The sequence below is a fragment of the Vitis riparia genome, chromosome 10, assembly GCF_004353265.1.
Source record: "Vitis riparia cultivar Riparia Gloire de Montpellier isolate 1030 chromosome 10, EGFV_Vit.rip_1.0, whole genome shotgun sequence".
NCBI lineage: Eukaryota > Viridiplantae > Streptophyta > Magnoliopsida > Vitales > Vitaceae > Vitis > Vitis riparia.
In genome coordinates this window covers 4,946,553-4,966,580 of record NC_048440.1, presented here as the reverse complement: position 1 = coordinate 4,966,580, position 20,028 = coordinate 4,946,553, and the positions used below count along the sequence as shown (strand labels likewise).

Sequence of the window (20,028 nt, the reverse complement as noted above, 5' to 3'; positions counted from 1 at the left end):
CTAGGAAGTTACGAAGAATGCGAGGAATCCTTACATTCTTTGTACCTTCCCAAATCTCCACTTCTTTGAATTGTAAAAAAACATTTTGGCCCTTATATGGCTTAAATATTGTTTATATAGCCTTATTACACTTAAAGGTTGTGGAATTGATGCCCCAAAAAATCGAGAACCAAAAATACTTAAAAATTAGCAAGAGTATGAAGAATGAGAGGATTCCTCACATTCTTTGTACCCTCCCAAATCTCCACTTCTTTGATTTTTTATTATTATTATTTTTTTAAATTGATGTCACATGATTTGGATATTGTGTAAATAGACTAATTACACTTAGGGATTGTGGATTGATGCCCAAAAAAATCGAAATCCAAAAATACTAAAAAAAATTGCAAGGCTTTGAAGAATGTGAGGATTTCTCACATTCTACGTATCCTCCAAAATCTCCACTTTTTTAATTTTTTTTTATGTCACATGGCTTGAATATTATTTAAATAGGCTAATTATACTTAGGGGTTGTGAAATTGATGTCCAAAAAATCGAAATCCAAAAATAATCCTCACATTCTTCATACCTTCCCAAATCTTGAATTTTTAAAAATCTTTTTGATGTCACATGACTTGGATATTGTGTAAATAGACTAATTACACTTAAAGGAATCTCCACTTTGAATTTTTAAAATTTTTTAAATTTTTTTGGCCTCATATGGTTTAGATATTGTTTATATAGCCTTATTAGACTTAAGGTTGTGGAATTGATGCCCTAAGAAATTGAGAACCAAAAATACTAAAAAATTAGTAAGGGTATGAAGAATGTGAGAAATCCTCACATTCTTAGTATCCTCCTAGATCTCCACTTCTTTGAATTTTTTTTAAAAAAAATTGGACCTCATATGACTTATATATTGTTTATATAGCCTTATTAGACTTAGAGGTTGTAGAATTAATGCCTTGAAAATCTGAGAATTAAAAATATTAAAAAATTAACAAATCCTCACATTCTTCATTCCTCCGAAATCTCCACTTCTTCGAATTTTTTAAAATATTTTTAGACTTCATATTATTGTGATATTGTATGCATAGGTTTAAAATCTATGGAAATGATGCAATTAATATTTCCACTTCAAATACTTATTATATTATTTTTTTATGCTTTCAATATTTCATCCAATCTTTTCCACAAATAAATTTAAATTTTAAGAAATAATTTATTAATACAAATTTCAATTAATAATTAGTACCTCACCATTTTTATTTTTAACAATGTATACTTATTTTAATTTATTTAAATTCATTTTCATATGTTTTAAAAAGTGTAATTACACTTACAATTGATTGAAAGAATGCAAGAATGCAATTTCTTTTTTCCATTTGAAATACCAATTATATTGCTCTTCACACTTTTAATATTTCATCCATTTTTTTCCACAAATAATTTCAAATTAAAATAAAATTAAATAATTATACAATTCTGAATTTATAAATGAGTATATCACCATTTTAATTTTTAACAATATATATTGTTTCCTTGGCATGTCCTCAAGCCATTTGGGCTACTTGGAATCGGATTGAAAACGGGATCGGTGAAGTATTGGGCTAGTTTATAAGTTAGGGTTGGGCTTAAGTGATTGCGAAGCCCACCCAACTCGATGGCCGATGCCCTGGGTGATTCAGGGTTTAAGCTCTCATCCATTTTCCCTGAAAGCCTAGTGAGTCGGCTGCATCAGTGTGAGATGCTCTCAGATTCTTCACAACAGAACCCAATCCACCAAGCCTTCATCCGATCCTCTGATTTTCTGCAATTTCCGGTGGAACAATGGAAAGCTTGATCCCACAAGTCAATCCAATCATTCCGATATCTACTTTGTAATACCAGTCTTTATGGGGATACTTGCCTGAATCCTCAAAAGGGTGATCTCTGTCCCTTCTCTCTGAAACGTTTTCCCACTTGAACCTCCAGCGAGCTTTTCTCCAAAACATCATTCTGTACAAACCATCTTCTGTTTTGTTAAGGATTCAACCATTTTGCTGTTCTACACCTGCTTATGAGTCAAAGCTGTGGAGCCTCGGTTTCATACATGCACACTTTGAAATATCAACTTGGTATGGCTGTAATCACAAGAAGCTGCAAAAGGGTATGCCTATCTCATTTCTTTGAAATGGTTTCCTGATTTTTTGAAACTTCTTTCTTATTCTTCTTCCTCTTCTCTGAAAATTGTATTTCTTTGGTGTTTTGTTCCTGCTCATCCTTCAAAACCCAATTTATTGCTCATTGCCTGCAGAGTTGATCTCATATATACACCTTGGGTAGCAAGTCGGTAGATTGGTAATTACCCATATCCGCAGAAGGGCATTTCTACAGTTTCGCATTTGAACTACCGCAGCTTAGTTCTTGGAAACCTCATTGCTGAACAAACTTATCCTTCTGTTCTTCTGAAATTCAGATTATTTTGCTGTTTTGCACCAGCTCATTATTCAGAACTCCAAAGAGTAATCTCTCGATCGTGTTTGCCCTTCGCTACAACAACTTGGTATGGTGGTAATTGCACAAATCCGGGAAAAGGCGTTACTATCTTATTTCTATGAAATGATTTGTCAATTGAACCACTATGGAGTTGTTCTCAGAAAACCCACTTCTGCACACACCCTATCTTTTACTCCACTGAGGATTCGATACTTTCACTGTTGTAGACCTGCCAATTACTTGAAACTCGAGTCATCTGTCCCTGGAAGGAGAGTCTCTCGGGTGGTTAGAACTGAAGCTCAGGATGTGCTCTTTGATTATCTGCATTGTACTAGGAGCTTCCACTTAACAGATGCTGAACACATGAGCAAGAACTCACCTCATTTTCTTCAGAAATTGCTGTCCAAGGTTGAAAATGAGCAGGATGTTGCTCGGTCCTTATCGAAATTCCTTAGATACAATCCCATTAATGAATTTGAGCCCTTTTTCGAGAGCTTGGGTTTAGCCCCATCTGAGATCTCTGCTCTGCTCCCTCGGAATTTGATGTTTTTGAGTGATGATTGTGTCATGATAGAGAATTACCATGTTCTATGTGATTATGGTATTGCACGGAGTAGCATTGGTAGGATGTATAAGGAGGTGCAAGCCATTTTCAGGTATGAGCTTGGGTTATTGGGTTCAAAGGTTCGAGCATATGAAGGACTAGGTTTGAGTAGATCCACAGTTATTAAGCTTGTTAGTTGCTGCCCCTGGCTTTTGGTTGGCGGCGTTAATAGTGAATTTGTTATGGTTCTTAAGAGGGTAAATGGATTAGGCTTTGAGAATGATTGGATTGGTGGATATTTATCGGGTAAAAGCTCATACAATTGGAAAAGAATGCATGATACAATTGATTTTCTTGAGAAAGTGGGATATAGTGAGGGGCAAATGGTGAGTTTATTTAAAACAAATCCTGAACTGCTGTTTGAAGGCTCCGGCAAGATATTCTATGTGTTGATTGGACGGTTACTTAAATTGGGTTTCAAAATGAAGGGGGTTTTGTCTTTGTTCTTACAAAACCCTCAAATCTTGTCAAAGAAGTGTGCAAAGAATCTTTGGCAGGCAGTGGGTTTTCTCTTTGAGATAGGAATGAAGGTAGAAGATATTGTAAGTATAGTATCTTCCCATGTGCAACTTCTGTGTTCATGTTCTCTGAAAGGACCCAGAACTGTTTTAAGGAGCTTAAAAGTTGGGAGAGAGGGTTTATGTCAAATTATAAAAGAAGACCCATCTGAGTTGCTAAGATTGGCTTCAAAATCAAAGATTAATAGCATGGAACATGTAACTTGCCAAAGTCCAAGTAAACATTTAGAGAAAACAACATTCTTGTTGAGGTTAGGATATGTTGAAAACTCGGATGAGATGTTCAAAGCATTGAAACTGTTCAGGGGCAGAGGGGATCAATTACAAGAGAGGTTTGACTGCCTGGTACAAGCTGGTTTGGATTGCAATGTTGTTTCAAACATGATTAAACAAGCTCCATCAGTGCTAAACCAGACTAAATATGTGATTGAGAAGAAGATTGACTGCCTAAGAAATTGCTTAGGTTACCCATTGCAATCTGTTGTGGCATTTCCATCATATTTATGTTACGACATTGAGAGGATCAATCTTAGATTTTCAATGTATGTGTGGCTGAGGGATAAAGGTGCAGCAAAATCCAACTTGTCTTTGAGCACAATCCTTGCATGTTCAGATGCAAGATTTGTGAAGTATTTTGTAGATGTCCACCCAGAAGGGCCTGCCCAATGGGAAAGATTAAGGAAATCATTACCTTGAAGCAAAGAGCTATTCCAATCTTCATTCATACATACATGATGTTTTACCGAAAATGAAACATTCAGATATAAATAAGCTTACTTGCTAAGAATCTGTTAGCTTGTTTTACTTTTCATTGGATTTATTCATGGATCATTTCATTACATTTTCATTTGCTTTTAACTTTTTGCTTATTTTGGTTGCTTAAGTTCCAGTAAGTGGTAGCTTATATTTTTAAAAGATGTATTTAACTTGCATAGAAATTAAGTTATTATAAGTATTTGAAAGAAGCTTATATTTCATTATTCTACCACTCAGATCTTTAGGGGGAAAAATCAACTTTTTATAAAACAAAGTACTAAATATCTTAAAAGTCCCTTGCCTCAATCTATTGTTTGGTCTTGAGGGGTAAGATTTGCTAGATGTGTGTGTCATCTAAATTTTGCAACAGTTGGCGAGTGGTTCTTTTCCACACTGGTGCCTGTCATTAGTTGAGGCAACGATTCAATGTCTACTTAGTGGTCACTTGGTGAAGCTTAACTTCCAATTCAATGTGCCATGCCTCTTCTTAATATGCAATTCAAGGTTAATCCTACTCCACTAATACTAGTGGTGCAACTTGGGCGAGTTAGCCCAACCCAACCCAATGTTTGGGCAGGCTTGGACAATCGTTTTTTATACTTAGGTTGAGCTTAGGTTAGATTTTTTCAACTCGAACTCAAGTGAGGTTGGGCTCAGGCCTAGGTTTGGGTTTGGGCCCAAGGTTTGGACAACCCGACCTTAACCTAAACTCGATGTAATGTTTTTATAATATCTTTAATAAAAAAATATTATATTATATTATATTATATATTTTTCATTTTTTAGAAAATATATAAATTTATGTTTTTTTTTTTTATTGCTATCTTGAAATTTTGTCTTATTTACTATTTAAATTTCATAGAAATATATAGAAAAAAAGTTTTTCAAAAAATATTATAGAAGAATTTAGAATTATGCAACCCGATTAACCCAAACTCAACAGATTAACCCGAATCTAACTTGAAAAACCCAAGCTTAGAAAAATGACGTTGGGTTGGTCTTGGGTTGAACTCGGGTTAAATGTTTCTTAATTTGGGTTGGGCTCGGGTTACTTATCAACCTGATCAACCTGCCCAAGTTGCAGCCCTAACTAGTTCCAATAGGAAACATAGTGAAAGAAGCACCACCCCTAAGAATCAATAGCATGAAAACGTTGTTATAAATGTGAAGTCACAATTAGCTTCTGGAAGTGCAAATGAACTGAGTCAAGTGGAACTATGCTGTTTGGGCTCTGCCTGGTAAATTTTGATTGTGCTCAAACCTTGCTTGAGGTTTGACTTGAGCTCAACTGACATGATCAGGCTTGGCTTGTTTACTTCTATTGATCTCAACTTTGACAAAACTCATTGATTTCTCCAATCCAGCATTGAAGTCCGTACAATCATATTGTTACTATTGCAAATTAGTGATTGCAATACATCTGAGGCTATATTGAATCATTTGTCCTATTTCGATACCATGCGGGTTTATTTGGTTTTCTCCACACTTTCTATGAAGTATTTCCTTGTGTAAATTCTTAAGTGGTTATATGTTGCATTGCTGCCTCTCACAAGCCTATGTACTCAAGAAAAAGTAGACAAAGTAACGTAAAACCAGTGAAGTATGACAAAATGAGCTTACATTAGCAAATTTCTGAGTATAAGATTGTGCAGTATTTACTTAATTTCACTTGGCAAGTCCTCCTCCTTGACATATACCAAGTAAAATTAAGCATATACAGCACAATCCTACAGTCTGAAATTTGTTTAATTAGCATATGTTGGAGAGTAGAATTTTAATAGACAAATGAATGTTGGATTAGAGCAAGCAAGCTTGCTCAATCTCATGAATTTAGCTTCTGCATAGTATCGAATCATAAATGATCCAAAGCTTGAACAGACTAATTATGCTTGGGTCAAAGCTCAACCTCCGCTAGAACTCATCAAACTGGGTTTTAGGCAGACCAGTTTTCAGCTAGGATTAGCTAGTTGAAGCTCTAAAAATATGACAAGAGCATGGTAATAGATTGAAAAGAGGAAAAAAAAATTATGTTCCTATTGGTGATTGCATGAGTTTCAAATTTCCTGCATGTCTTGAATTTCTGCTGATAAACATATTTAGCGTAGAATCTAGTAACCACCTCAGTGTGCTTCATTCACACAGCTTGTAGCATGGCATGTGGGCTAAAACCCATGCAGCTGGCTGCAAAGCAACATCAGGTAGCTATGTAAGTTTTTTTTCTTCCTGCCTCTGATCTATGTGTTGATTGAGCTTTCATAGGCATTGTTAGAAGGTGCTTTACTGGACATACCTTTTTTTTTTATTTTTTATTACACGGGTTTCAAAGATCAAAGATTACTGAAATTAAAGTAGTTATAATCCAACCTATTTTTGACATTTATTCCCTCAGACAATACATTTTAAGCCCAGGCAGAACATGGCTGCTATGATTCCCAGGAGTTGCCCTTCCTCAATTTATGCTCTTTTATTTCTCTTGCTTAGTTCTTTTGCTTCATATGCCTTCTCAAAACCAAACTCACCTAATCTCCTGTCCAGAAGTTCTCTTCTTGTAGATCTCCTGTTTAGCAAAAGAACAATATCCATACCTCACCTGAATCTCTTCTTGGTTTTAGTTCTATTTTCCAGTACATGGTTGGAGATAGCAGATGCACAATGTTGTAGTAAATGAAGGCAAGCTGCTCAGTTCTCTCCACCATCATCCTTTTGCCCCAAAGGTTTCAAATTGGCAGTGTAGTAGTGCAACTGAAATTTTGTTAGTTCTTTGTTCCATGGGAAAGATTCTCCCTGGAAATATTCTGCTGAAATGAAGTGGAGCATTGAAGAAATAAATATATGCAAACATTTTTAGTTTTGAACTGCCATGATCAGTAGTTAGAATCCAGTTTCTTAAATTGAAATTCATGATGGGTTTTGTATTATTCTCACAAGTTGGAGAATGAAACGAGACATTAAGAGTGCTTCTTTGAGGGTGTATTCTCTTTACATAACTATGTTTGTACAGTTCATTTTTCTTAAGAAAACGATTGCAGGTCTGAATTTTTCCCTAACAGCTAGTAGATAGGAGGATATGGGTTTGGATGAAGTCATGTCAAGCTAGGCTATTTTTTAGCCGGTCCAGCAATGGATGGTTGAACATTGCAATAAAATAACATGATTAACATCTTCCTTAATCACGCCAGGAAAGGTTGAAGTTTAGTTTTTGTTTTCAGAAGCCATCCCTCTTATGAATATTAAGACGATGAAATTACTTTTTGCTACATCATGCGCATAATGCTATGTATTTTGATTCTGTTGGTAACTGTTGTAGCTACTAAAAGGCTCAGAGGGAGGGACCATGGTTTTGGTTGTAAGACATGGAGATGGATAAGCTGAAATTCTGAGGATGGTGGCCCAGGATTCTGAGAGCACATGGTTTTTGGCTAAGTAAAAGCCTTATCCATATGGCATAATTGCACGCCAAAAAAAGTTATTTGAGGTCCTACTCCCATCCTCGCACTGCACGCTCAAATCTCAAAACATTAAGGCTATGTTTGGTTCCCGGAAAATTTGAGGGAAAATGTGAGGGAAAGAAAATACAAAGGAAAAGTAGAAGGAAAGAAAAAGTGAAGAAAAATAAACAAATAGATTAAAAGTTGATAAATTATTTTTTTTGTTACTTCAAACTCATTTTATTTATTTTAACTCATCAATATAAAGATTAAATAATTTAAAAATACATAAGTTTTTAATTAGTTTTAATTGTATTTGATTTTCTTTGATATTTTTCATAGGACAACCAAACATGAGAAAATCATTTTCCTTAACATTTTTTTTCTTTCCTTTGTACTTTCCGGGAACCAAACATAGCCTAAAGATTTGTTTTGAAAACAATTCTTGAAAAACAGTTTTTAAAAATAAAAATCTACTTGAAAATATAAAAAAATATTCTTATCATGTTTTTTATGTTTTCAAATATTTTTTTAAATAATAAAATAATATTTAGCCATAATTTTTCATTTTCAATTATTCTTTATATTTATAAAATTATTTTAAAACAATTTCTAGAAAATAAATAAAAGCAATTAAAAATAATTAAAATATATTATTAAAAAATACTTAGTTTCCAGAAGGAAAATTGTTTTCTATCGAATGCGTTCTCTCATCTGCAAAACAATTCCTAGAAAAGTAGACCCAAGTTTCCATGAACTCGAGAATGTAAGAAGCTTTAGTGGTTGATCACACAAGGAAAAAGGTATATTATGGATGCTTTTACAAACAAGGGCCAGTCCTGGTCAGAAGGCTCTCACCAGAAACTTTGGTCAAAACTGGAGTTACCTCAATAGGCTTATTACAATAGGCAACATAACTTCATAATTTTCTAGCCTTGTGACTTAAATTGTCTTTTAGGGAGGATGAAGATGAAGATGAAGATAACCCGGAGCGATTGAACTCAGCCTTGTCTTTCGTAAATGCTCGTTGAACATCCTCTTTAAGCTCCATGAAACGCGTCCTCTTAATCCTCTGTTCATCCAGAGTGCCCTTCTCAAGGTAGAACAAATCAGGAAGGTCGTCCTCCATGAACTTATCCAGGACTTGTGAGCAAAGTGGGAAGTAGCGTCGACCCATCTCCACTGTCACAAAGCCAACCACAAAACTAAAAATAAGTCATTGCAGAATAAAATGTTGATGTTCAGATTTTTTTTTTCCTTAGCGGGTAAACCTTCCTCTCTCTCTCTCCCCCCCCCCCCCCCCCCCCCCCCCCGGCCTCCGCCCTGAGCCCTCCCACAATTCATCCCATCATTGCTTGAGTAGTTCAGGTAGAATTCTTTTGTTTTAACTTTTTAAGGTCCATATTTATTTGGCTTGCCGATAAAATGAGCCTAATAAGTTTCTGCGAACTCAGGGGCATTTCGGCTGGCAATTTGTTGAATATCTGACATCTGAAATCACTAAGAATCCTTCTTTTCTTGTCTTTCAGATTGTTGAGGTTGTCTGGGCTGCTCAACCAATATACATGTGATGGGTGTATAGATAAATGTGCTAAACCATAACAGAGAAGAGAAATTTAAAAAATAAAAAAATATTAGATTATGTTTGATTCCCGAAAAGTACTAAGGAAAGAAAAAAAATTTAAAGAAAATGATATTCTTATGTTCAATTATTCTATAAAAAATATTAAAATATGTATATATATATATTTTCAAATTATTTAATTTTTATATCAAATAGTGAAAATAAATGAAATAGACTTGAAGAAGTATAGAATTATAATTTATTAACTTTAAATCTATTTTTTATTTTCTTTCCTTCTACTTTTTTTCCTCTATTTACTTTTTCTCAAAATATCCTACAAATTTTCTGGGAACCAAAAATGTTCACTTACCAAGTAAGATGGAACAAGAAAAAAAGGGAAAAAAATGAATATTCAGATCAAAGAAACTGTTAAATAAATATAATAAAGCATGAATAATGATGAAATTTTATCTGGAGTATTATTAGATTTGATCATCAAAGGAAGCAACACTAGCATTTAGGTTTGATCATCGAAATCCACTCGCAACAATGCATCTCAGAATTCAGTAAACAAAGGCTAAAAACAACAAAAATATTTAATTATGGTAAATTCACATAAGATGACTACCTTATAGAAGCAGTGGCTAAAAGATCCATCACAATCACAATCACAATATCATGCATGCAGGGACCGGAAGACCCATTACAATCCCCAACATTAAAAGTAAATTGCAAAAGATTAAATAATCTCCTCTTAGAGAAAGGGTTTGTTTTTTTTTAAAAAAAAAATTCATACTATGTGTTAAGTTATTAGAAAATTTAATTTATTTAATCTACTTTTCAACTGATGTGAATAAGTGTAATTTCTATTGAGTTGTTCTAAACTCTAATTTCCTAAAAAGTACTAGCTGATGTAAAATGAACCAAGGACATAATTTAAAGATAGAAGGAGCCTAACCTATACTACCAAGGCATCATATCATCTCGATTTAGAGTAAGTAACCTGGGCAGCTACAGAAGGAAAAGCAATTTATAGGAAAGCATTTTTTATAACACACGGGGCCTCCCTTAAACAAGCAAATGGGATTGATTAAGCATCAGTCCACTATCGACTCAAAACAGAAAACCAAGCATCTAAAAAGCAAAGAGATTCACAGGTTGGATATACCTGTTTTCACAAGGGCATTCATCCTTGAACGAAGCCTCTGGTTCTGCATTATGGGTGTCTCATTCAAATCAACCTCCCTTAGGTTCCCACTAGATCTTTTTGATGCAGAAAGGCCAGCAAACTCGGAGGTTGTCTCAGCATGCGCTATCTCCATGGCTAGCTTCGCTTCACTAGGGAAGAATAATCGTGCAAATGCCACTGTGAAATTCAATAACAAGTCTAAATCTTAATCCATGGAAACAGGGGAATTCAAGAAATGGAAGAAGTTGAAGCCAGAAAGCAGCCTGTGGAATAACTTAATAAATAGGATTACTTGAAATCTTAAAAAGTGTTAAATATGGATGGGATTAAGCCAATTGTCATACAAATCTCACAAGGTATAGCTCCAACCAAAATATATGATCAAATTCTAATGATCAGACAGAATTATTGGTCAGGACCTCTTTACTAGTAAGTTCCAACACCAGCAGATGCACCACTGGTTCAACTGCCTATTTGCAACTTTTATCTTTATGAAGTCTGCCAATTTTTTCAGTGGACTTTCACAGCTGTTGCCAAAGCCAGATAAATAAGGAGGAACATTTCATGATAGAAACATTAGCCAAAACCAATGTAAGCATGCATTTAGAAAAATATGTGAGAAAAGTATTTGCCGCTTATTATCACATTTTCCACATTATCACGATTTTCTCAGGTGAACTGTCAAAAAGAAAAGCAGGAAATAAAAATTAAGAAAAAAAAAACATGAAAGAAAGAAGATCATTTATCCAAAAAAATTCTTGGTTTGTTTTACATCTATGACAAATAGTTTCTATTCATGTGCAAGAATCTCTTTGCTTACTGTGCAAAAGTCAACTGATATGCTTGGGACAGATCTCATATATCAATCTTCCCATAAAATAATTGGCCTAAAATGAAATAAACATGGAAACTTTATATTAAAATAGAAACAGCTGACTTATAAGAAGATATACAGTAAGCCAGTAAGAAAGAAAACAAAATAATTCTAGAATGGATAAATGCCTGCAGTGAAAACCAATGACAAGTCATGAATCTCCAATAAAAAGGAAAAGAAAAAACCTTTCACTAATCAAATAGAGAAACAAAGACTACATCTGCAGTAAATCACCTCTATTTTCCAGGTACAGCAACTTCATGTGCAGATCATCAGCCATTGTTGGTGAAGAGATTGACACATCTCCAGCCAGTGGATTCCTCCGCATTTCTCTCTCCAGAACATCAATGCATATCCTGTCCTTGTTTGTTTCCTGCCCCTGTTCCATTTTTGCATGATAATCCTTCGGCCTTGTTAACCTGCGGCAGATACTAACAGCACTTTGCCCATCTGAAGTCCTTTCTGATGCATGAGCCCCTTTTGTCAGAAGTGAAACAATTATTGATGGCTCCTTACGCATTGCAGCCACATGGAGAACAGTGTAACCTCGAGGATTATGACGGTTGACATCAGCCAGACCCAGACTAAGCACTTCAGAGACAACCTTGGGATCACAGTATGCTGCAGCATAATGGAGGGCATAAGCTTCATCCAAGGTTATACCAGACTCACTTAGAAGAAGTTTCACGAGTTCAACATCATCTGAGTCCAATGCCTTAAGTATTCTCCTGACTCTTTTTTCATGCACAGGGTCCACAGGTACAGTGTTACATTCATCATCAGGCTGAGACTTGAGGCGGAGCAATTTAATGCTCTCTGCAACCTCATAAGGGAGATCTTTCTCAAGAGAAATGCTGTCAAGATCTGATCTGGCTACTCTGTCAACACATTGGTTGACAAGAACACTTGATTTACAATGGTAGGCAACTACAAGGATTGGGATAACATCTTCCAAAAGAGCCTTTCCGATGAAGTTGGTAAGACGCCGCTGCAATCATACATGAAATGTCAAATAAGAATTTTTGTCAACCTCATCAAGCCTCTATTGAAGCCCAGAAAAAAAGGGAAAAATGCATTTTAGAAGCAATAGTTATTTTAATAATTCTATTTCATCAGGTGTAGTAGCCATGCATCTATCCATTAGAACTATTAGGGACATAATACCAGGCTGTTAACACCTTTATGCACATTCAATTATTTCTGTTTGGGTTCAGTCATTGTGTTTCCTTTTTATTTTTCAGGCTGTACCATCAACAGGTCACATATCCCAGTTCATGAGCTAATCATCGAGGAAAAGTCTGACAAGACAGTGAGGGTGGTTTGCACTTTATGTATTTCTTTAACAGAAATTGCTTTATAAATTATATGTAGTGTACTGCATTATTGATTTAATTTTCATTGATAAAGCTTGTTTGGTACATTGTGCTCAAGAATTAAATAGTTGAGCTATCCAAATGTTACAAGATTGTTTTGACACCCTTGAAGGTAAATGAACAAGAAAAGAAAGATGAGAAATATAAAGGTTCCTAAGGGAAAGGATGAAGTGTACCAGGTTTATTTCAGCAATGAGGTTTTTTCTGGCAATTATTGAGGAGCTAAAATTGTGTGGCCTTCAGTTGACTGGAGGGAAATTCATGTGGCGCAGTGGTTTGAACAATCATGCACCCAATTTGTTAGATGGAGATGGGATGAGGAAGGGTAAAATTAAAATTTGAAAATTGGTGGCTGAAAGTAGAGGATTTTTGAGAGCTAAAAAAAAGGGAAAAAAAATGTTGATGAATTATTTGGAGGCTCTTTAAGTCATATCCTGAAGCATAATCTTGGAACAAAGAGAAGTTTGGGAATGTCTCCATCAAAAAAGCAAGTGCCCTAAATTAGATCAATTTTTGGGACACCAAGGAGAGGGAAGGGGTCCTTTCTATTGAAGAGGCTGAAGCTAAAAGGTAGCTATGGATGAGTAAAATAAATGGGTCAGGTTGGAAGAAAGTTGCTGGAGACAAAAGTCCAGAGAATTATGGTTGAAGGAGAGGGATAGATATACTAGATTTTTCATAAGATGGATAATACCTGTAGGAGAAAGAATCGCCTAGTTAAAGAGTAAATGGTGTTTGGTTGCACGAGGAGTCAGAAATCAAAGACAGGGTGTCTAATGCTTTTAAAAGCCTCCTGTTTGAGTCAAAGGATTGGTTGGCTTGGAATCAGCTGCTTGTCAAGCGCCTCGTTGGGAACTGGGGATTTAAGGAGTTTGGAAGTCCCCTTTTTCAAAAGCAGAAGTCTTCTTAGCTCTTTCCATTCTATTTGGGGGCAAAGCCCCCAAATTAAACAGTTTTACTTTGGCTTTTTACCAGCCTTGCTTAGAGTTTGTGAAGTACAAGGTGTTGGGTATCTTTGGGGAGTTTAATGAGCAAGGCTCTTTTGAAAGAAGTCGAACCGACACATTTATGATTTTCATTCCTATGAAAGGGCTGTGTAGAGGACTTGAAAGACCTTAAATTCATACACTTGGTGAGAGATCTATACAAGCTCCTGACAAAGGTGCTAAGTGATAGAATTAAGGTCATGGGAAAAAAGTTACATCTAGCTCTCAAGATGCGTTTATAGAGGGTAGAAAAATTTAGAAGTGCCTTTTAATAAAACTGAAGTCATAGATTCAAGACTAAAGAGCTTTATTAGCGTGTTCTTTGTAAGCTGGAAAAGGTCTATGACGAGTTTTCCTTCTCTCTGTTATGGAAAACATGGACTTTGCTTAGAAGTGGATAGGCTAGATAAAATAGTGCATATCTTAAGAAAAATTCTCAATTCTAGTAAATGGGACTCCCATTGAATTCTTCTAGAGCTCAAGGACCTTGAGGTCAAGGAATCCTCTCTATTCTTACTTATATAATCTCAATAGAGGCTCTTAGTTTCTTTGCAGAACGCAAGAGAAGGGAGTTTCATCTCGAGTTTCAAGGTGTCTCATCTCCTATTTATTGATGATATTCTTATATACTATGATGTTAGCCATGAGCCATTAACATATCTAAGCTAGACTTTCATATGGCTTGGACCAATTTTTGGATTATATTTAAAAAAGAGAAAGTTAATCCTAATTAGTGGAGTAACTAATATGGAGGAATTGGTTTCTATGTTGCATTGTAGGGTGGGAGAGCTCCCCACCACCTAATTGGGCTCCCTTTGGGTGCTTCTCATAATTGTCATTAGCGTGGGATGTAGTATAAAAAAGATTTCAAAGAAGGCTAGAGTGCCTCTTATAAATTGTCATCAATGTGGGGTGTGGTGGAGGGTTTTAGAGAGGGTTAGCATTGTGGAAAAGACTGTTATCTTTCAAAAGTGGGGAACATTCACTTTGATTAAAAGTACTTCGTTGAATTTTCCAACTTACATGTTTGTTCTCAACATTCTAAAAAGGACGAACTTAAGGGTTTGAGACTATTCAAAGAGACTTTCTAAGGGGGTGGGGGAGGACTAAAGCACTAGAGAAAAGATTTAACCTAGTAAAACTGATCCAATGTTTGCACGAATAAAATAAAATGGGGCTGGTCTTGGTATTAAGAATATGTCCGTTCTCAAACAGCTTTTACTTAGCAATGCAGTTGGAGATTTGCCTTGGAAAGGAAAGCTTTGTGGAATCAGGTGGTAGTAGTAGGGAAGTTTGGGGAAGAAAAAAGGTGATCTTACATTGTAAAGAATAGTTATGAAGTGGGACTGAAAAAGGCAATCAAGAGAGGATGGGATGCCAATAAATGTAGAACTAGTTTCATTGTGAGGAATGAAAGGAGGGTAAAGTTTTGGAAAGATAAGTGGTGTGGTGGAATTATATCTAAGTGAGTAGTAGATGTGTGGAAGTAGTCAAGAAAAAGGGGATGTTGGAGCCTTTATTTTATGCAACAACTCCATGATTGGGAGCTTAAAAGAATATAGGAATTTCTTTTAAGATTGCAAGGGAAAGCAATGAGTAGGAATGGCGAGGATAGGGTGATCCAGCTAGAAATGTATAGTGGAAAATCCCTTTACTCTTTTTTGTTATTAGGGAGATCTAAACTTTTTCCCAAGGCTATGGTTTAAAATCCTTTGTTGGCAACAAAAGTGGGATTCTTTGAATGGGAAGTAGCCTAAGTTAGGATCCTTATCATAGATCAGTTAAACAAGAGGGATTGGACCATGGTGAATAAATGCTTTTTATGCAAATATGAGGAAAAATCAATAGACCACCTCCTGCTTCATTGCGTCAAAACAAGGAATTTTGTGGCAACTAGTTTCTCTTTCTTTGGATTAATTTGGGTGATGTCATCTTTAGTCAAAGGGCTCATCTTAAGTTGGTAAGGATCCTTAGTCGGAAGGAAGGAAAAGAAAACATGGAAGGCTGCCCCTTTATGCTTATTTTGGAATATTTAAAGGGAGAAAAATCCAAGGTCTTTTGAAGATATGAAAGAAACAGATCAAGCACTAGAACACTCCTTTTTATGTATCTTTTTGGAGGGGCTAAGCATGGGCATAAATGATGAGACGTCTACGTTAGACTTGGATGATTGGTTGTAAAGGGAGGAGTTTATTGCATTATTTTTCTCTTTTTTCTTTTGCCTTTTCTCCCCCTTGTATATGATCCATGAACTATGGTTTGCCTTTTTATAGAAATTTTGCTTATCACAAACAGAGGGAGGTAGGGAGGGGGAGAGAAAGAGAGAGAGACTATCAATATGAATTTCCTTAGAGACCAGGAAATATAGCATACAAATGCAAGCACATATCCACACACACACACACACACATCGTTTACATAGAAGCATCCACTCCACTCTAACCTTTCCCTTTCCCATCCCATCTATTGGTTGCAAGTCACCTGACCTCAAAACTTCCCACAGGGCTTGAACCATGAACCTCATTGTGAGGCAACAACACATTCACCAAAGAAATAGGTTGTTGGTTGATGCATTATTGGAGCTAGTGAGATACAATCAAGAGAGAGTGATAAAAATTGCAGCAAGCACAAGTTTCCCCTTATATTTCTTTGGTTAGTTGGTTCCAGAACTCAAGCAATAAAATCAAATAGTAGAACATCAAAGAGACAACTCAACACTGACTCAACACTAAAATACTCACTCCCTTGACAAGTTGATAATACATATAATCCATACAAGAGCTTGCTAAATAGCTTAACTTTAATCAGCATTAGTAAAACCAGGTGCCTCTAAAGAGTAATACTCACCTGAAAAAGTGAGACCAGCTCTGGTACCTGAAAAATAGCAGAGGCATACATCAATTCCACAGAAAAATCAATAGCGGGTCTACACGCATCATGGGCACAACCAGTATCAACACACGTTGACACCTCCAGAGGTGAAGCCTTCAGCTTTCCCGTGTACAGATAGCTCAAGAAAATAAGGAAGGCTTCATATCCAACCTTACCATACGGCAAAAAGTCACTCATGCAGTACCTTGGTTTACCATCCTTCTCAGAAGAACTCTTTTCTCGCTTGAAGAGATCATAGAAAAACCTACTCCTGGCAGCCAAAATGCAGCGATGAACCCCAACTGGGATGCCCTCAACAATAATCTCTGCATCACTATAATCACAACCTGAATCAACCAATAGCTGCTCCAAGTTAGAACTGAGCTTGCTTAGGCTGATGATTTCGAGGCTAGGCCCTGTCTCAGAGCCAGAGGAGGAAGACATGTTATGACTGGTGACCGCATTTGATATATGGGAAGATGATGTAAAGCTCAAGGATGATGATGGCTCAGATGAATTGGCCATCAATCTAATCTAGAACTGAAGGCGTATACACTTTAGAATGCACACACAGATCAACCACCCAAAGTGAATTACGCCAAAGAACCTAATTATACTTTGAGGAATACTATGGTTCCATGAAGTTTTGGTTCTAGTTACTAGTCATAGAAAAAACCTAAGCATACGAGCCTGGAAAAACTAACATATGGAATATAAGGCTGGACAGAATTTACAATAACAAGCTCAAAGAATTGGGTCACACCCCAAGTCAACTGCAAATGATAAGCGACCACTTGAACACTCGGAAAACACGAAACCGACTTCTCCAAAAGAGAAGTAATGTTGCTAAATTCTAAACGAGAACTAATGGGACTGCCGGAGTGAATTAAGATGGAGGAATTTGAGCCACACTATAACCGAATTTCGTGTGAATAGCCGTCCAATTACGAATTCCACCCGTAAAGTTTCCACATCAAATACCCAAATACTCATCACAATATCCCGACAAATTCAAATTCAAACTCAAATCTATTTGACCCAACTCTTCTGCTGTATAATTCCATGATCACAACAGTTCTCTTTCATAAAAAATTTTATACCAACATAACAGAAAAATTAAAGACCCAGAAAATTCTTCAACTTGTAAATCTGAAAAGATCTCACAAACCTTACAAAAGCCATACGAAGAACATCATATCAATATGGGATATCATTCAAAACCGTCCTCCAAGCGTTTCAATGATAATTTCACTGCAAGGGCGCCCTCAAATTCATCCAAAGAGGCAACGCAAATCACCTCCACCAACTCATATTCTAATCTCAGCACATCAGATTCAACACAACACCCATTAAAAAAAAAGTAAAATCTCTGCACTCCCATTCGATCCCAATAAACCCAAGCCCCTATTGAATCGAACAATCCAAAACGCAGCGTTGTTTTGAGAGGATAAGAAGGTACGACACGTCCAAACAAGTCAAGGAAGTTTCATAGCAGCGCTTTCAAAGAAAGGAAATAGATGGGGGAGGGGTATCGTCGGTTCCTTGATGGGACCAAAACGCAGCGTTTTGAGGTTCGGAAGGTGAAGTCGTTTTGATGACGATTGAGGTGGTGTCACCCTTTATTGCTGGGGCTGGCTTGCGTCCTCACTGGCGTCACCCTTGGGGTCAAAAGTCTTCGCATTTCGATTGAGCGAAAGAGATTTCATAAAGAGGAAAAGATACCATATGCGAAGTGGTCGGCAAAGAATTGGGTGGGCCTCACCTCCTACGATGCCCCCTATTATCTTATCGGGAATCATTTCATGGTACTGTGCGGACGTATTTTCTAAATTTTCTAATGTTAGGTAAAGGATTCTTCATTTCTGGATTCTGAAATTTTATATGCAGCCGAGTCTCAACATATGGTTGTACGCTACAGGAGATAGATAAGGTAGAAATAGGATGAGCAGTTCTCCTGTGTCGACATCCTTTAGGATCACATGCACATATGAACTCATCATAGCTTTCTCAACATTATTTTCTTGAAAATCAAAACATGATTTAATCAACACTCCCCACCTTCATTTCACAATCAACATCTTTATACAACACTCTCCAACATTTCTTACTACTTTTGAACATAAATAATTATTCATAAACTCAAACTTTAACTATCTTTAATACTTTAACAGTTAAAAAAAATAATAAATTCATTAGTCTAATATAATTAAAAATGAAGAAAAGATTTATCAAATTTATAGTTTATTTTAATAAAATAATATACATACCTATATATAATTTAATTTAATTTAAGTTAAATTAAATAAATAATAAGGAATAGGTCCAGGTTTCATCAAGTTGCTCAAACCTTCAATAGTCATATAAAGAATGACATGATGCAATAGATTTTAATTTAATTAATAAAATTATTTATTTATGATTTTGGTTCATTTTACTATCTTATTTGCATTAATTGATTATCATTTGTATTGTACATGATTTGAATGCGTTTAGAGTTGCATAGAAATGTTGGGAACCCTGGATTACTCCATTCTCATGCCTTGGATCGTATAAGTGCATGCAAACTATCCTAGGCCTCTAGATCCTATGCAACATAAGAAAAAATCATTATAAAACTTTACCTTTGATTTTGACGTTCTCAAATCAATTTTCGCTTGGTGAAGATAAAGCGTGAAAAGTCTAAAAGTCTCGTACACCCAAGATCTTCCTCTTGATGAATTGAAATCACAATCTTAATACTCCAAAGTGTTGGCTTTGGAACGGAGGAATTCTAAGCTTTGTCTTTCTAGAGGTGAAAAACGGTTCACACCAAAAAGTGATGGAAACTCTAACCACTAAAGAGGTATTTATAAGGTGTTCCTACTAGACTTAAGTGACTTTAACCCATCAAGGCTTGGGTCACTTAATCTAACCCAAATGAGTTCTAATTGATTAGTTAACCACAAAGGGTCATCTAATTAATCAATTAGCCTAATCTAGAGAACTTGTTCAATATCTTTTGTGTAATTGTGTGAAATTACCAAAACGCCATTATGCATAAGAGTGAACCAAGAGTCATTCCAATCCTTATGAACCATATATCATCATGGTATATGAGCTTAAAGAAGAGACCACTAGGACTATGAGAGTAATGATTCCCTCATAACCCAATTATGAAGTTGATTCAATATTGCACTAAAAAGAATCAACTGCACTCCAATACCTTATGTAAATAACGACGAAATGAATATCAAGTATGTGACTTACTATCTACTGCATGCAAACTCCCCATGAACTAATATTTGTAATCTAACAAGATAGTGTTATCAAGGTTACCTCTCAAATCCTTAAGTTACAAATCTCATTTATTATGTGATCAATTGACATACTCTAGCTTCAAGGAGCATATGTCAAATTTCCACAAAGAAA

The 20,028-nt window shown here is 35.8% G+C and overlaps 2 protein-coding genes across 5 annotated transcripts; one reads left to right on the top strand and one right to left on the bottom strand.

Annotated features, from left to right (window-relative positions):
* Positions 1 to 1,696: 1,696 nt before the first annotated feature.
* On the top strand, positions 1,697 to 4,403 carry LOC117923302 (transcription termination factor MTEF18, mitochondrial-like). The gene is made up of 2 exons (XM_034841527.1): positions 1,697 to 2,128; positions 2,276 to 4,403. Exon 2 carries the CDS (start codon positions 2,527 to 2,529, stop codon positions 4,273 to 4,275), a length of 1,749 nt encoding a protein of 582 aa, XP_034697418.1. The 5' UTR covers positions 1,697 to 2,128; positions 2,276 to 2,526; the 3' UTR covers positions 4,276 to 4,403.
* A 4,125-nt stretch (positions 4,404 to 8,528) lies between these two features.
* On the bottom strand, positions 8,529 to 18,192 carry LOC117923472 (BTB/POZ domain and ankyrin repeat-containing protein NPR1-like). 4 transcript variants are annotated; one of them, XM_034841770.1, is made up of 4 exons: positions 16,624 to 18,185; positions 11,625 to 12,378; positions 10,496 to 10,693; positions 8,529 to 8,945 (listed from the first exon to the last, which is right to left on the bottom strand). In XM_034841770.1, the coding sequence occupies exons 1-4, from the start codon at positions 17,143 to 17,145 to the stop codon at positions 8,683 to 8,685; spliced, it is 1,737 nt and encodes a 578-aa protein (XP_034697661.1). In that variant the 5' UTR covers positions 17,146 to 18,185; the 3' UTR covers positions 8,529 to 8,682. The 4 variants fall into 4 exon arrangements, with proteins under 4 accessions (XP_034697661.1, XP_034697660.1, XP_034697662.1 ...); XM_034841769.1 differs by having other exon boundaries at positions 16,597 to 18,184; XM_034841771.1 differs by lacking the exon at positions 8,529 to 8,945 and adding an exon at positions 9,075 to 9,354 and having other exon boundaries at positions 16,597 to 18,192.
* Between the last annotated feature and the right edge of the window lie 1,836 nt (positions 18,193 to 20,028).

Bases quoted from the DNA above. Each gene is read 5' to 3' on its own strand.
- LOC117923302 (XM_034841527.1), top strand. From the start codon at position 2,527: ATGGTGGTAATTGCACAAATCCGGGAAAAGGCGTTACTATCTTATTTC.
- LOC117923472 (XM_034841769.1), bottom strand. From the start codon at position 17,145: ATGGCCAATTCATCTGAGCCATCATCATCCTTGAGCTTTACATCATCT. The intron at 12,379-16,596 runs GTGAGTATTACT...GTATGATTGCAG, and splicing joins AGCTGGTCTCACTTTTTCAG to CGGCGTCTTACCAACTTCAT. The intron at 8,946-10,495 runs GTATATCCAACC...GCTTTGTGACAG, and splicing joins GAATGCCCTTGTGAAAACAG to TGGAGATGGGTCGACGCTAC.